The sequence below is a fragment of the Narcine bancroftii genome, chromosome 8 (genome assembly GCF_036971445.1).
Source record: "Narcine bancroftii isolate sNarBan1 chromosome 8, sNarBan1.hap1, whole genome shotgun sequence".
Classification (NCBI taxonomy): Eukaryota; Metazoa; Chordata; class Chondrichthyes; order Torpediniformes; family Narcinidae; genus Narcine; species Narcine bancroftii.
Window position 1 is genome coordinate 54,697,529 of NC_091476.1, and position 17,289 is coordinate 54,714,817.

General features: G+C 41.8%; 1 protein-coding gene across 2 annotated transcripts in view; it reads left to right on the forward strand.

Annotated features, from left to right (window-relative positions):
• Nucleotides 1–211: 211 nt before the first annotated feature.
• Nucleotides 212–17,289, forward strand: part of LOC138740703 (UAP56-interacting factor-like) — a 37,303-nt gene continuing 20,225 nt past the window's right edge. Inside the window, exons 1-6 of one of the 2 annotated variants that reach the window (XM_069893747.1) lie at nucleotides 212–405; nucleotides 6,245–6,391; nucleotides 8,179–8,330; nucleotides 8,431–8,525; nucleotides 11,412–11,502; nucleotides 14,857–14,906. In XM_069893747.1, the coding sequence (XP_069749848.1) occupies nucleotides 333–405; nucleotides 6,245–6,391; nucleotides 8,179–8,330; nucleotides 8,431–8,525; nucleotides 11,412–11,502; nucleotides 14,857–14,906 (608 nt within the window). In that variant the 5' untranslated portion in view covers nucleotides 212–332. Of the gene's footprint in view, nucleotides 406–1,017; nucleotides 1,141–6,244; nucleotides 6,392–8,178; nucleotides 8,331–8,430; nucleotides 8,526–11,411; nucleotides 11,503–14,856; nucleotides 14,907–17,289 lie in introns of those variants that run through there. The other variant, XM_069893748.1, reaches the window with a different exon arrangement.

The following is a 17,289-nucleotide window of genomic DNA, read 5'->3' on the forward strand; positions in this document are numbered from 1 at the left end:
CTGAACTTTCAGAGTGCAGAAAAATCGCAGAAAGTTGGGCTTTACACTTCGAGTTTATTTGAGCCAAGTTATTTGAGACATCACTGCACATGGCGATAATATTTAATATCTGTTGACATGTTGGCCCTCGTGTACAACTGGAGAAGAATGTGTGCGATGCCCTTGCAGCCCCCGGTCCCCTGATTGTGGCCAGGGCAAGTCACGATAGCGCAGACAGCATGCAGCGCATGCGCTGTGCGGGGAGACGGTGAGTTGGAACCAGCGACAGACTCCTTCACATGAGCAACTTCGCTGTTATTTGAACAGTTCCTTGGCTCCCAACTTAAAGAAAAATGACTGAGCTCACTGCTGAACCTGCTCCTATCAAAGGCGGCAGGAACTCGGAAAAGATCGACATGTCTTTGGGCAAGTACAAGTTTCCCTGACATTGTGTGTGCAGGACTTCGGACCCCGACCCCAGCCCCCAATCCCCCCACCTCCTCCAGCCCCCAACCCCCCCACCCCACCCCCCAATCCCCCCACCTCCTCCAGACCCCAACCCCCCTACCCCAGCCCCCAATCCCCCACCACACCCCAGCCCCAACCCCCCCACCCCCTCCAGCCCCCCCACCCCCTCCAGCCCCCCCCCACCCCCTCCAGCCCCCAACCCCCCTACCCCAGCCCCCAATCCCCCACCACACCCCAGCCCCCAATCCCCCCACCCCCTCCAGCCTCCAACCCTTCCACCCCACCCCACCCCAGCCCCCAATCCCCCCCACCCCACCCCAATCCCCAGCCCCCCCCCCCACCCCGGGAGAGCAGGGTTCCCGTGACAAGCCTATTGAATATGTGTTTTAAAATGATGGTTTGTAGTGGGATCTGGGAGCGGGGGAAAGTGGAAGATGTGGCGTGACATTACACGGATTCAAGTCGTCGGAGTCAGCGCTAAATTAAGAGCAGGGATATCAAATCCATCCAGCGTCAGAGAGAAGCGATCAGGAACACTACGGTGCTGCTTGGTGTGTGTTTATATCTGTATGTATGACTAATACTGTCGTCGGTGGCTAATCTAATGGTTCGCTTGGAAGTTTTCTGCTCTTAAACGAGCTGCCTTACAGCACGAAGTCAAATCCGAGAAGTCAACTGATTGAAACGTGAAAGGTTTGTCGGGGGATTGCCAGTTGGCGTCGATTTCGTGCTTGGGAAGAGGTTGCCAGCAATTGATCGATCAGTTGGGAATTAGTGCGTGGTTCCCATCGTTCTATTTCAGAGTCTGCTTGGAGTTTTGTCCCACTTCACCTCCAGTTTCAGCGAGTGTTGGCGGGTTTACAGTCCGCGATTAACAGTGTTCGAGGTTTCCTTTAAAAGAACGAGAGGTGATTGAATTGAACTTTGCAGAATGCACTTAGAAAAGGTAGATGCGGGAAAGATGATTGCCCTGATTGTCATTGATAAAGCCCGAGGCCGCATCTCCTCCATTTCTAGTTCTCCACCCATCCCCTCTCCTCATCCCAGGGGTAACAAGAACCTGCTCCCCTGGATTCTCACTTTCCACCCCACCAACCGACGTGTTAATCCTCGGACACTTCCGCCAACTTCACTCCTGCCTCCCCACCAGCCACACCTTCTCCTCCCCCCCTCCCCCTTCCCTATCTGCTTTTCGCAGTGGTAAGTCTCTCCAAGACTCCCTGTTTTTCTCCCTATCCACCCTTCTACACCCTTAGACACTTCTTGCTGTGGTTCAATTTCATTTAACTATCTCGGATTGGTCTGTGCCTTTCTATTTGAAAGTTTACAGTATCCAGGGATTGATTCCAATGATCATCCCACAATTTGCCAACAAGGAATACAAGGCCCTCCATAATATTTGGGACAAAGATTTTTTTTCTCTTTTATTGCCCCCCCCCCCCCCCACCCCCGGTTCTCCAGAGTTTTAAATTTGTAATCAAAGAATTAATTAAAGGCTACTTGTGTACAATTTGGTTTGCCCATGTAGAAATTTCAACACTTTTTCCCTCATTTCAGCGCACCATAATATCTAGGACATAGCAATGGATGTATATTAAGGTAGTCATGTTGGGTACTTTGTTGCACATACTTTGCATGCTTGAAGTGTGTGATTTAGAGACATCACCAGGTGCTGATATCTTCTCTGGTGATGCTCTGCCCGGCCTCTCCTGCAGCCATCTTCAGCTCCTGCTTGTTTCAGGGGCTTGTATCTTCAAGTTTTCTCTTTAGCATATGGAAGCCATGCTCAATTGGATTTGCATTGAATGATTGACTTAACCATTCAAGAATTTTCCAGTTTTTAGCTTTGAAAAACTCCTTTGTAGTGTTTCTTGCTGTAGGATGAAGCACCGTCCAAAGAGTTTGGAGTCATTTGTTTGAACTTGAGCAGATAAGATATTTCTATGCACCTCAGTATTCATTTTGCTACTGCCATCAGCAGTTACATCATCGATGAAGATAAATGTGCCAGCACCTGTGGCAGCCAAACATGCCCAGGCCATGACACCCCCACTACCTTGTTTCACAGATGAGGTGGTACGCTTTGGATCTTGGACAGTTCCTTTACTTCTTCACACTTTGCTCTTGCCATCACTCTTATCCAGGTTAATTGTGGTCTCATCTGTCACAGGACCTTTTTTCTAGAATTCTGCAGGCTCTTTTAAATACTTCTTCTCAAACTGTGATCTTGGCCATAATATTTCTCTGACTAACCAGTGGTTTACATCTTGCAGTGTAGCTTCTGTATTTCTGTTCATGAAGTCTTCTGCGGACAGTACTGTGGCCATTGACACAGCCATACCAACCTCCTGAAGAGTGTTTCTGATCTGTCCGTCAGGCGTTTGGGGATTTTTCTTCATTATGATGAGAATTCTTCTGTCATCAGCAGTGGAGTCTTCCTTGGCCTCTCATTCTCTTTGTGATTACTGAGCTCATTAGTACACTCTTTCTTCTTAAATATGTTCTAAACAGTTGATTTTGGTCATCCTAAGGATTGTGTAATGTCTCTTACTGTTTTATTCTTGTTTTTAGCCTTGTAATGGGTCCTTTGACTTTCATCGGCCTGGTCGTCATGTTGAAAAATGGCAACTATAGACTCTAAGGGTGATTAAAAGCAAGTCTAGCTCTCTTATACCTGCACCAATGAAGCAATTAAACATAACTGAGTACTTACAAACCCTTGTAAAGCTAAATGTCCCAAATATTATGGTGCCCTGAAATAGGGGAACAAGGTATAAAAAGTGCAGTAACTTTTATATGGTCAAACCAAAATGTATACAAATAACCTTGAATAAGATCTGGATACAAACTTTATTTCTGGAAAACAAGACAGATCTGATTGAAAAACAGTAAGGCTTGAATTGACATAATAAATATTTTAAAAATTGATCGTTTTTTTATGTATCTTCATATGATTGCCTTTCTCTTAAAATTATTTTTATTCAGTTTTATCAGAAAAACAAACAAAAAAGCAGTAAATCAATGAAACCTTTGCAGATTTGAAAATAATAACAGTAGCAAAACAACTTAATTCTAAATCCAATAAATGATAATATGTACAGTTTAAGAGATAAGCAAGAAAAAAAAATTAAAAAAAATTCAGACCCACAGCAATGAAGGTTAAAATTCATATTGTTTGTAGTGTTAAATCTGACACACCCAGTAACGTTCATCATCGCACCGAATTAGTCAAAAGATGGACGTGAGCTAGAAATGGGCCCCAAGTCTTATCAAAAGACTTTTGAAAAGTCTTGATTTTTGTGACATTATGCCTAATATTCTCCAGATTTGGTGATGTGTGGGTGTGAACTCATCTTTCCATTTAACAGAATTGCTCTTCTTGCTAATAGAGTGGAGAATGCTCGAACTTCTCTTTGATTAGAAGATAAAATGATATTTACATCTTTAGAAAAAAAAACAAATCGTGCAGTGACTGGACGTGGATCTAAAGTGATCCTAAATAGGGTTGAAAAAGTTCTAAAAATATCGGCCCAATATTTTTGCAAATTACAGAAAGTCCAAAACAAAAAGGCATCAAATATTTTACATTTGTCACAAAGTGAACTAATATCAGAATAAATTTGAACAGTATAAATGCTTTATATTATAAATTATTGAATATGAAAGCAATTTCTTTAAGTGGAATTAAAAATGAATGTGAGAATTATCTGAATATCTTTTTCCCCAGAAGAAGAATAGACTTCAATTTTGGGCCTGATTTACAATTCATCATTGTGCGCTAGGAAGAGTCTTATTCAATTCAAAGCACTACATCGTGTACATTTCTCCAAAGTCAATCTTGAATAAAATCTGGAATGTGCGCTTTAATCATGTGAATTGTTTGATTGCAAATTTAAAACAGTGGAGCTCTGGGGCAAATAAAGGAAAAATAAAAGTGTCTTTGTCTAAAACATTATTGAGGGCACTGCAAGTTGGTTTATCCTTCTTTCCATTTTTTAAACAGTGTTAGCTCTCCTCTGCCCCTCTGTCACCAATTGCTGTAACCAAATGCTGAAACAATCTGCAATTTCCACCTTTGCTTCTAACAGTCTGGATGAAGGTCATTCATGCCTCATGATTTATCACTTTTAAGATGCTGTGCCATTATTATTTCCTTGTTATATTTCATCCATCTAATATTTCAACAACCCTCCCTCCCCCCCAACAACATTCTCTTTTGTGAAGGTAACCACAATGTATTCATTAAGAACCATGTGTGATACTGCCACCATGCTAGGTGAGGCTGTGAACAGACCAAGCAATTCAGGACTGGGCAACTGTCAGGCATTGTAGGTCTGCAGCAGAATTGTACTCAACCAAAATCAACCGTAGTTCAGGAGGGCATGCTAAATGCACCATCAGGCATACCTCAAAATGGGGGAATCTGCCACAATACTGGCTGAACGGCAGTCATTGGGAAAACACTCTGCTGGTGAGAACTACACACAGCACAAAGGAAGATAATTGTGGTGATTGGAGTTCAGTCACCTCAGCTGTTGGACATATCTGCAGGAGTTCCCAACCATCTTCAGTGAATTCGTCAAGCTCCTTCATTTGTAAAGTTAAAAATTGATAGATTTATTGCTGATTGCCTAATGTGCAGACAATGACCAAGTCTGGGCCGATAGATGCCAAGTAAAGCTCAATGTGATGACGATAAGTTTGTTTACACACGCATTTACAATGAAGTCCGTGCCAAAATTCTTAGTTGTTGCAGCCAAACAGGTAGTTATAAAGAAAAGCAATAAAATAATAAACATAAATCTGAAGGCAATAAATAAATAAGATTATATATGCACCTTGTGCAAAATATATTTAGTGTCAAATTATTTGAATTTCTATATTATCAACCAGTCTGTTGTTGAAACATTTTTTTCAATGCAATCTAGCATGCTGGGATCTATATATTAAAGCACTCTTCATAAAATGTCTTTACATGTAATTGTTTCTAATTTAGTAGTATTTGTATTTTTACAAATATTATGGATGGTAATAGTATCAACAATTTTATGACAAAAACTCCCATTATTTTTATGGAGAAACTGTCATTTAGAATTTTTTCAGCCAAAAATATCCCTTTTCCCTTGCATTATTCTCCATTTTCCCTTTGGCAAACTGAGATAAAAGACTGGGTGCAGATTGGGAGATCGCTTCGTTGAGCACCTTCGCTTTGTCCGCACCAGTGATAGAGGCCTCCCAGTAGCCTACCACTTCAGTTCTGTATCACACACCCATACTCACAAACTTGTCCATGGCCTTATGTACTGTTCCACCAAGACCACAAGTAAACTGGAGGAACAAAACCTGATTTTCAGTCTGCCAGATGGCATTAATATCGACTTCTCTGGTTTCTGCTAACTTACTCTCCTTTTTTTTTAACTTCCTTCTCCCTCTCCCCCTTCAGCTCTCCTCCCCCCCCCTTCCCTCTCTAGTCATCTAGCCAGCCCTCCTTCCTTCTTCACCTACAACCTCCAGCCTTTGTGACCATGCCTCCCCCCCTTCCCATTTTTTTGTTTGGACACTGCTGGCATTTTTCCATACCTTGATAAAGGCCCCAAGCCCAAAACGTCTGTTCTGTATCTTTACCTTTGCTATATAAAGAACACCATTTGACCTGCTGAGTTTTTCCACCATTGTACTTTTTACATGAAATCATTCTATTTTGTGTCCCAATATGCAATTCAGTTTTCTGCATTATATGTGGTAGTATTTGCAAGAATTATAATCTTGATGTTAAATATGTTTATCTTTTATTCAGATGACATTATTGAACTTAATATAAGGGAAAATAACTCTGCTGCAACTGTAATGAACAGGACAAGAAAACAACAGAAAAGACAATGGAATTTACGTCCTCGCAATCCACAGATTCAGCCAGGTCAACGAATGCAGCAAAAAATACGAGGTGAGTTCATCCTCATCAAAATCAACACCACCAAATCTTTACCTGCTTCAGTCACTGCGTGATCTTCTAGGTTCATCCTGCATCTTTGTGTTTTTATACAATCACAGCATCTGTAGACTTTTGTTTTACTCTTGTGACCCCAGGAATTGTGCATTGACCATTGACGTGAGAAAATGAGAGAATTAGCACCTTCTTTGAGAGATACTATTGAAAATCTTATCGGCCAAAGTGTGCACTTTTTACTGGATGGAGGAGTAGCAACATATTTCCTCATTGGGATGGTGTGCCATGCATGACTGGTGGTTGTGGGGGTGGGGTACAGTTCTCCACATCTGAAACCAATCTTTCTTTCAAATGGCCGAGGTCGCAGGATTGGGAGGTGCTTTGAAGTAGACTTGGTGTTTCCCCTTGTCGGAAAACCTGGAACTCGGGTTCATTGGTTAAAAATATAGGGTTACACATTTTAAATGGATTATGAGTCTTGAGAAGCAGAGATAGCTAGATAATACAAAAGGGTGAAAAGTTACTGGGAATTGTCAATTGGAAAGTTGAGGTTACTCATCAGCCACAAGTTTGTTAAAGGATAGCATATGATGGAGAAGCCAAGTAGCCAACTGCTGGACCTAATTTGTAAGCTATTATGCAATTGTATGTGGTCCAATCATCAGAAAACATACTGACCCTATTAATGATGCAGCCTGATTGGGGCCTAGGACACTGCTCGATCATAATGTTAAAAATAGGCACCAATTGTAAATTAGTTGATGTATTCACATTGGACCATTCCATTAATCTGTGTGGCTTTATCTCTCCTTCTTCTTCCTAACAGTTTTACTCAAATGCCCATAGCTTATCTGGTGGAAGACTGCTAAGACAGTGGAGGGAGGATATTATAGATGGCTTGCAGACAATTGGCTTGGCTTTGTCGAAGTTGCATTAATTTGCACTGTTGAGCAGTCAGAAGGCATATGGCAAAAGATGGACCTGAGAGAGAAATGGAGAAAGGAGATTTACCTCCAAATAGGCAAAAGCAATTTACTCATTAACCCTAGTGCTGAATTCCAGAGATGATGATTCAATGCATATCAAAAATGTTATCAAGTCCAAGTTTACTTGTCATCAAATTGTAGTAGAACAACAAGACAAAGCAGCGTTCTCAGTTCCACAGTGCAGAACAGTGCAAAAGACACATACAGACACAACACACATACAGAGAAATGATACATGTACACAGTACATATGTACTTCTAGTAAAATTAATATTCTTAATAAATACTAAAGTCATGCAGAGTTGTTTTAGCATTCAGCATTCTCACTGCTGGTGGGAAGAAGCTGTTCCTCAGTGTGACGCTCTGTGGTAGCAGCAAGCAGACACAAGACACAAGACACAAAACACAAAAGACTTTATTCTGCTAAAAGTCTGTACACACCAATTTCAGCTGTGGTGGTTCCCAAATGACTGGGTCAGGAGGGGCCAACTCAGGCTTATATTTGGGTCAGCTGATTGATAGCTGGCCAGGTGAAGTCAGCCCCCAGGTGGTCCTTCTATAGGTGCAGAGATCGCCCCCTGTAGTAGGCTAGAAGTCATATCACCACACTCAACCTGGTGGTTCTTGCTCTGATAATCTGGTTTTGAAATGGGGGGAGGGGTTGGAAGGAAGACCCTAGTGATTCTCTCTTCTGCTTTTATTGTCCTGTGGATTGACCTCCGATTCGATGCTCCTCAACAAACGTTCCACACTGTGGTGCAGTGGCAGCAAATTATTTTCTTGTGTCAATTGAATTAGGATCCAGTCGACCATGGAGAAATGCTTCTGGATCACAAGGGTATGGAGGGATTAATCAACATTGGCAAACGCAGGCTAAAAATCTCAAAATTAGACCGACCGCAGCAGGCAAGCGAATGAGCCGTTTAAATCATAAACTCAACATCTCCCAGGTAACGCAAATGAATTATCAGACCATGTGAACGATCATTTTAGCACAGTAAATTTTAGAATTTAAATACAAATTTCCGACATTCTTTGTTGGATTTTCAGAAAGGATCACCAAGGATCATGCGAGGAAGATCACAGCAGACGAAGAAGAGTTTCAGGCTTACAAGACAGGGGCTTCCTCAAATTCTGGAAAGGAGGTAACAATATCTCAAATGTTTCCTTTAATTCTGCAGCCAGAATTTTATACCTGTTACGTACCAGACAGCAGCAACAGAAATTAGCCCAGTCAGTTATATTTAAAATAATATTTTTAATTATTAATTAACAATAATACCACAATTTATCTAATTTATGTACACTAGGGGTCTCCTGCCCAGACCACCCACCATTCACCCGGGGGGAGGGCTGGGGGAGGCTTACCTGCCATGAACCTTCATGCAACGGTATAATGCTTCTCCCTTATCGCACATGCGCTAGCCAGTGGCCTGCAGACCCCAGGATGCTGCATTTAACAGGTAAGTGCCCTTTCTGCTCTGTAATTTGTCCTCCATTTGGGTGTGTAGGGCCTCCATTTCCCCCCCCCAAATTAATGTCTGCTTGAGGTGGCACAGGAAGGAGGATAGAGGGCTCAATAGCCAGACTGTCTGGCCTAAGACTGGACACCTGGCCACCCTACCCAGCATTCTCCACCCCCGTCCAGCCCGCCCCCCCCATTCATCTCCCACCCATCCAGCGCCCCCTCCCCTGTCCATTCCCCCATCCACCTCCCGCCCATTGTCTAATGCCAGGATACCAATGCCTGGGGTCAATGAGGGACCACATAGTCCCTGAAGTGGTCAATGATCTAAAATGTTTGGGGACCCCTGATGTACACTTATCTAAACTTTGTGTGTGTGTGTGTGTGTGTGGCATGCCTTTGCCACGACAGCTCAGGCCTAATTCTGGAAAGGCAGTTCAGTCTCATAAAATCCTATGTTGACATGCAGGTTTTAAATCAATGTGACACACAGGCTTTAGATGGATACAAATAAGTTACCAAGTAGGTGGGAGAGACCAGGATGACAAACTGTTTATTAACTCACAAAATCCTTGTCGAGATGCTACCAGAGAAATGTCTTTTTCTGTCAAGTGACAACCAAAACTCCCCCTTTCCTTGTTGTAGGGGACACGAAGCAAGTGTTTTTCACCAAGCTTCCACAAACCCTTTCCATGGGTCAGCCATTCACAGTGACCTTCACTTTTTTTGGTCATAGAGTGGTATGAATTTAAACAAATTGTCTATCACCACAGTTTCCTTTAATAGGTTGCTTTTCCAAGTGCTGCCTCTTTAAAATGGCAACTACTCATTCCCCTATAACATAGGGAAATCAGACAGGTTGTCTATAGCCACACATAAGGCCACTTCAGTACTGTATTACTTCCAAGAACTCTGCTCCACAGCTTCCTTAAAATGGCTCCTGAGCAAACTGTGTACTGTGTCACATGGTCTCTGAACCTGGGTTTTCCAGGGCCACTTCCTCTCTCTCTTGAAGTCAGCGTGGGCCCAATGACATGTTTCTGTGCTGTATCTCTCTGCCAACTTCAGTTAAACTCATCTGAACACTCTGCAAAGTTGTTTTTTCTCTCTCTCTTTTCCTGCGATTATGGCAATTAACAGATGATCTTACAACATTTTATGCATAGTGATCTGAAAGAATTTAGCCAAACACTTGTGTGTATGTATAGATCTGGGATGGAATACACATTAATGCAATGCACACATTATGCCCTATTATACCAGTGGAACTATCTTTGAAAATAACATTTTGTATCATCTAATAATGTATCATGTTGCATTTTGTCTATTGTTAGCAAATTGTTATTTTGGTCTTAACCTTTTGAAATTATAACTTCTATATTCACCTGTGATCCCTTCTATTTCCAGTTAAAGTACTCTCTTTTGCCTTGGTTATCTGATTCACCAAGACTCTACTTTTGCCCAGTTTAAATGGAATTCATTGCAAAAAGCTAGCTCTTTTTGCCCCAGTACAGTGTTGCGCGAGTCAAACTCTAATCTCAAAATTGACTCTTTGTAATGGTGAGAACAGGTTTGGAGGGTTGAAGAAGTGACAAGTCCTCTACTCGGTTAAATAACAAGACTTTTATTTACATGCGGGGGAATTTGCAAAAGGGAACACACTCATGCACACAGACAAGCACTTGACACCAAGTTAAGCAACAATGGACTCTGGTTTATCACTAATCATTGCTGATAACCTAACTCCCAAGTGTACTGCGAGGGTTTAAGAAACAATACCCGCCACCCCTCTCTCACTAGCAGGCACACCCATTAAGTAAAAAGTACAAACTATCATCTACAACAAGTGAGACATGACTGCCTCTCTTGAGTAAGCGCAGTAACAGCCCCCCTCCACCCTGTCCCCCGCCCCCTCCCCCCCACCCCCTGCCCCCAACCCTTTACCAGCACAGACCTTGCAATTTGTTCTCCAGCGTGGCCCATGGCTCACAATCTGGAGTTCCAAGGGGAAAAAAGAATGAGTTGTGGTGGGCTTATACTGCAGCCGCCCAAGGTGTACCCACGTGACCTAAGGTGTCAAAGAGAACCAATTACATGGCAGCCTCACCTGTGGGTGGGTCTATCCTTGATTGGCAGGGGAGCTGAGTTCCAACCTATTTCCTAATCAAAACGTCCGGTGAGCCTTCGTTTTACACTTTCAGCCATGCTCTGAAAACTTTGCTCTATTGAATTATATGTTACTTTATATAAGGGTTGTTAACAATTAATTAGCTATCTTTAGAAGTTCAGTATTTGAATTTGGTTCTGATTTGCATCTATTTCCTCATACCTCATTCCTAGTTCCATAATTTATATTAGTAGCTAAACTCCCTATGTAACGGAAATAAAATGTAAATTTATATTGTTCGCCTAGTCCTCAGAAGATTCTCAGAGTTCATACTGTGTGTAAGGATTTAAGGTCAATTCTGAAATAGTCAAGCCATATGAATATGTTTGTGTGCACTTCTTTTCAAAATACTTTTTTTTTTGAAAAATGTTAATTCCGTGTTTGAATTAACTGTTACAGGTTTATGTTCCCCAATAAAGATTCAAGCCAGCAGCAAAAACAACAACCACAGAATCAACAGAGTCAAACACAAGTGAACATTAAAAAAGGGGTGCGTCATTTTATGAATAAATTTGGAAGCATGCATTTAATTTCAGAGAATAATCAAATAGTTCCAAATTTTACCAAAGTAAATGAAAAAGAAAATGAAGCGTTTAATTCACTTGTCAGACAGCAGGTCACTGTATTTTGCTGCATTTATTTTAACCACCATTTTCGGGAAAAGTATCCTGACAGCTTACTTGGTCAGTATATCTGTTGGTATTTGTGCAGTTGAGACAGGATTGATTTTGCATTTCTAAATACCAAAGAAGCTACAAGCAAACACTGAGGCAATCAAATGTCTAATCAGAGGACCTGTGCAAGTGCACATGCTGGTTGCCAACACAAACTTACACTTCCCAATCTGCTATAACCCAAGCATCTTGATAAAGCAGAAAAAAACTCCAATTTTTGCTCTAAACTTTGAATCAATGAGCAAAGTAGTTTTACAACACGTCATTCTCAACTTCCTCTCAGTCTAGCCTGGTGTGGATCTCCAAGTAACCATCAATTAAAATCACTATGCTAGGTTGAAGCCTTCCTTTGATCAGGCTTGTAAAAATCTCTTGTGGGGGGGGGGGGTGGCAGGGGGAGGCAAACTAAACATGATGACAGTCAAATGGGCTGTTTATCTTGGATGGAGCTGAGCTTCTTGAGAGCTGTTGGAGCTCCATTCTTCCAGGTGAACTGAGTATTTCACCATGCTGTTGACTCGTCCCTTATAGATGTAGAAAAGTTTAGGACCACAGGAGGTGAGTCAATTACCCCAGAATCCCCTGTCCTTGATCTGCTATTGTGGTTTGTTTGGACCAGTTAAATTTCTGGTCAGCGGTGACCCCTAAGATCTTCATGGTGGGACGGAAATGGTAATGTCAATGTCAAGGGGTAGTGTTTCCATTCTCCCTTTTTGAAAATGGTAATTTCCTTGCATCTTTGTGGCTTGTGTTATCATGAAGAATGAAAGTAATTGATGAATCAGCTGAAAACGATCAGGTTAGACACTGCCTTGGAGAAATCTTGCAGTTGTGTTCTAATGAAAGAACTACAATTGCCAAATCACCTTCTTTTGTGCAAGGAATAATTTCAATCACTGGAGTGCTGGTTTTTAATGCCTATTGACTTCATTTTCAGCTGGGCTTCTTGATGCCAGGGACATCAAAAAATCCTGCAGACCCTGTAATCTTGAGCAAATGAGTAGTTGGCGGGGCTCAGCAGGTCAGGCACCATCCATAGGGAGAAATGGACAGAGGGCTTTTCGGGACAAGTAGGTCTCCGAAAAGGATTTCTGCACACAATGTTGACTGTCCATTTCTCTCCATGGATGTTCGCTGACTCGCTGAGTCCCTCCAGCTTCTCATTTGTTTTTTTTGGGGCGACGTGGTTAGCGTGACGCTGTTAGAGCGCCGGTTTCTAATCTCGCGCTGTCCGTAAGGAGTATGTTCTCCCCGTATCTGCATGGATTTTCCCCAAGTGCTCTGGTTTCCATCTAACGTTCAAAACATATGGGGCTGTAGATTAATTTGTGTGTAATTAGGTGCCATGGGTTTATATAGCCGAAATGGGCTTCTACCATGCCGTAAATAAATAAAATTAAATGTAAAAAATAGTAATTTAAATTTGCTGCCTCACACAGTCAAATGACGTTAAAGGCTGTCACTTCCACTTCAACTCTGAAATTGCCGGTATGTGATGAACCAAAGCTGTGATAAGGTTGGGTCTGAGCAGTTCTGGTGGGCACGGGTGAGCAGGTAAGTGCCAATTTGTAGCACCACGAGTTGTGGCATTTGTCTCTTTGATGAAGACTTCATTTGTCAGCAATTTGCCAGATTGGGTTTGTTCTGAGTTTTTTTTTTGCATTGTAAGGTTGACATTAGTGTTATAACAGGACTAGAACAGCATGACTGGAGGCACAGCTAGTTTTGGAACACAGGTTTTCAGAACTAGAACCAGGATATTGCCTATGCTGTATCTAATCCTCTTAGCTGCTTCTTGATATCTCCTGAATCAAACTGGATGGTTATGAATATTTCTGCTCTCTCCATTCCACTCACATGCTGGAGCTTTAAATGTTGACCTTCCTCCTCCCTTTAATTGTCCTCCACATTTTACAACAATATACGAGCTTCAATTTGATCCATTGGTTGTTGTGAGTTCACTTAGATCTGAATGCAAAATGTTGCTTTTGTTGTTTAGTGTATGTGTTCCAGTGTCACTTGGTTGGCACCTGATCATGTTTATGTATACTTGGAGCTACTTCCAGATTGTCCTTCTGTTTGAGGGATACACCAGTCCGTGAGGTGGCTTATCATTGGATTCTGATGGTTCACAGATTTATTACATTTTACTATCACATAAAGTGATAGAAAGCTTCCTTGGCATTGGAACTGCAGGCAGTTTATTTCGCATCCTTTGTGTTGGTTCACTCACTTCATGCAGATTTTATCCAGCAACTTTGTCTATCAGAATGTAGCCACTGCATGTACTACAAAGTCACTTTTGGTGATGACATTGGATTCCACTCTGGAATTCATTCTGTGCCCTTGCTACTTCCAATACTTCTTTCCGGTGTCATTCAATGTGGAGAACTGTAGGTGGTGATCAAAATGATGATTTATTGCCCATTTTTGGGCTGACACCAGGAGTTGTTCTTTAAGTTTCAAAGTATTGCCCATTTATTTTTGCTGACTATCTGCCCCAATGACAGAGTGACTTGGTGGGCTATTTTAGAGTCTACTACATTAGCAGGAGTTTTTAAATCACAGGTAGACCAGATCAGGTACAACAGCAAATTCCCTTTCCTGAAGATTGATTTTTACAACAATTCAGTAGTTTCAGTGATCATCATTATTAATGATCAAGTGTTCACCTAATTTCCAGATTGTTAATAGAACTGAAATTCCACAGTGCATCCATCTGTCATGCATGTGTAGATATTTGCCGAGAATGCTATGGATGTCATGAATCATGAAATGACTTGGAAAAGTACCAACAGACAAGCATATTTTTTATCTTACTTTTCAAATAATGCCGAACATCACACATTCACTCCAGTCAAATTCTACAATCTCGACATATAACTGAAATTCCTTACCCCACATTACATTCTTGTAAATATTTTTTGCATCATATTTCAGGCGTTAACTTGCTTTCTAAACTTAGTAACCAGAATGAACTGTTAAACTTTTACTATTGTTTTACAGTGTGTTTAAATAACTTGGTATGGACTGTTAAAAGGAATTTAATATTTTTACAGGTATATTTAATGCAGATCATTGCTCATAATTAATTTTAGTAAGATCGTATTGGAGATAATTCATTTTTTTTAAAGCATTTTATTCATTTGGTTTTGTCTGTAATTTTTAAGTTTCTGCAAATGGGTTTGAGACCTGGACAGAAGAAACAGTGGACTCGAGTGTAAGTAATTGCCTGCTGAATAAAACTCTTTGTAGTTACAGAGGAAGTTACTCCTGTGACCTTTTACAAAATCTATTAATAGCTTTACGATTGCACTGAATCACTCTGCACTGTCAATTGTTAGTATCTGGAAACCTCAGTTTATTGTGCAGGATGCATTAAACGGATTACATACACTAAACTAATTAATACAGTCTATGAGTGCATAATACTTATTTTGGGTCTATACTTGTGACAGATTTTAGTACCTGAGGATCCCATGTTATTTTTAAAGTGTCTGTGATTAGATTTGTCTCTAACAGTTAGAAAGGAACCCCACTTTTGGCTTGTTTGCAAAACTTCTAAGTTTTGTATATTAAAGCAGTAATATTGAGTATGAAATTAGTGTCAATGTGATCCATGTCAATAATCCACATCCTCTTTTGAAAGGCATACATTCACACACACACACAAACAACAATGAACTAGAGTACATAGTGCTGTTGCATCTTCTTTGGCTTGGCTTCGCGGACGAAGATTTATGGAGGGGGTAAAAAGTCCACGTCAGCTGCAGGCTCGTTTGTGGCTGACAAGTCCGATGCGGGACAGGCAGACACGATTGCAGCGGTTGCAAGGGAAAATTGGTTGGTTGGGGTTGGGTGTTGGGTTTTTCCTCCTTTGCCTTTTGTCAGTGAGGTGGGCTCTGCGGTCTTCTTCAAAGGAGGTTGCTGCCCGCCAAACTGTGAGGCGCCAAGATGCACGGTTTGAGGCGTTATCAGCCCACTGGCGGTGGTCAATGTGGCAGGCACCAAGAGATTTCTTTAGGCAGTCCTTGTACCTTTTCTTTGGTGCACCTCTGTCACGGTGGCCAGTGGAGAGCTCGCCATATAACACGATCTTGGGAAGGCGATGGTCCTCCATTCTGGACACGAGACCCATCCAGCGCAGCTGGATCTTCAGCAGCGTGGACTCGATGCTGTCGACCTCTGCCATCTCGAGTACTTCGACGTTAGGGGTGTAAGCGCTCCAATGGATGTTGAGGATGGAGCGGAGACAACGCTGGTGGAAGCGTTCTAGGAGCCGTAGGTGGTGCCGGTAGAGGACCCATGATTCGGAGCCGAACAGGAGTGTGGGTATGACAACGGCTCTGTATACGCTTATCTTTGTGAGGTTTTTCAGTTGCTATCAGGTCCTCCATCAGCCAGCTCCCCACCATGACTACCAGCCCCCCCACATCTCCATCGGGCACACAAAACTCAAAACGGTCAACCAGTTTACCTATCTCGGCTGCACCATTTCATCAGATGCAAGGATCGACAATGAGATAGACAACAGACTCGCCAAGGCAAATAGCGCCTTTGGAAGACTACACAAAAGAGTCTGGAAAAACAACCAACTGAAAAACCTCACAAAGATAAGCGTATACAGAGCCGTTGCTGTTGCATACAATCAAGGAAAAGAAACAATACAATACCTGCCACCCCTTGACTCAGTGCTACTAGGGACACTAACTAAGATGCTCCCAACCCTTTACTAGTACACACCTTATGAAATGATTTCTCCAGTGCCTGTTCCACGGTACTCAACCTGGAGTGAAGCAGGGTGGAGATGGCAGAGAGAAGCCAGGGAGAGAGCAAGGAGAGAGCAAGAGAGAGGGAGAGAGCAAGAGAGAGAGAGAGAGAGAGAGAGAGAGACTGACCAAGTAATGAGCAATCCTGTCACATGATAGCAATGACCCTCCATAATACTAGTTACACTGATCTACACCCAGTCCATATCCCTTCATACCCCTTCTGTCCATGTACCTGCCAAAATTTTTCATAATGTTAAAATTGAGCCTGTATTCAAGAAATTTCCCCTAATGTTCTCTTGAAACGTTTCCCCTTTCACCCTTAACCCATGTCCTCTATTTTGTATTTCACCTAACCTCTACTTGCGTTTATTCTATCTATATTCATCATAATTTTGTAAAACTCCATAAAATCTTCTCTTATTCTTCTATGCTCCAGGGAATAAAGTCCTAACCAGCTTAACCTTTCCCTGCAATTCAGTTACTCAAATCCTGCCAACATCCAAGTAAATCTTCTTTGTACTTTTTAATGTTATTGATAACTTTCCTGTAGTTAGGTGACCAAAAGTGCACACCATATTCTAAATTTGGCCTCACCAATGTCTTATACAACTTTATTATGACATCCAAACTCTATATAATTTCCAAGGTAGGGACATGTTTGGTTCAACTTTGTGGGCTGAATGGCCTGTATTGTGCTGTGTTTTCTATGTTATACTTAATACTTTGATTTATGAAGGTCAATTTGCCAAAAGGTCTCTTGATGACCCGATTTACCTGAAAGTGGTGCATCTGAATTTCCAGAATCCCCTGTTCAACCACACTCCTCAGTGC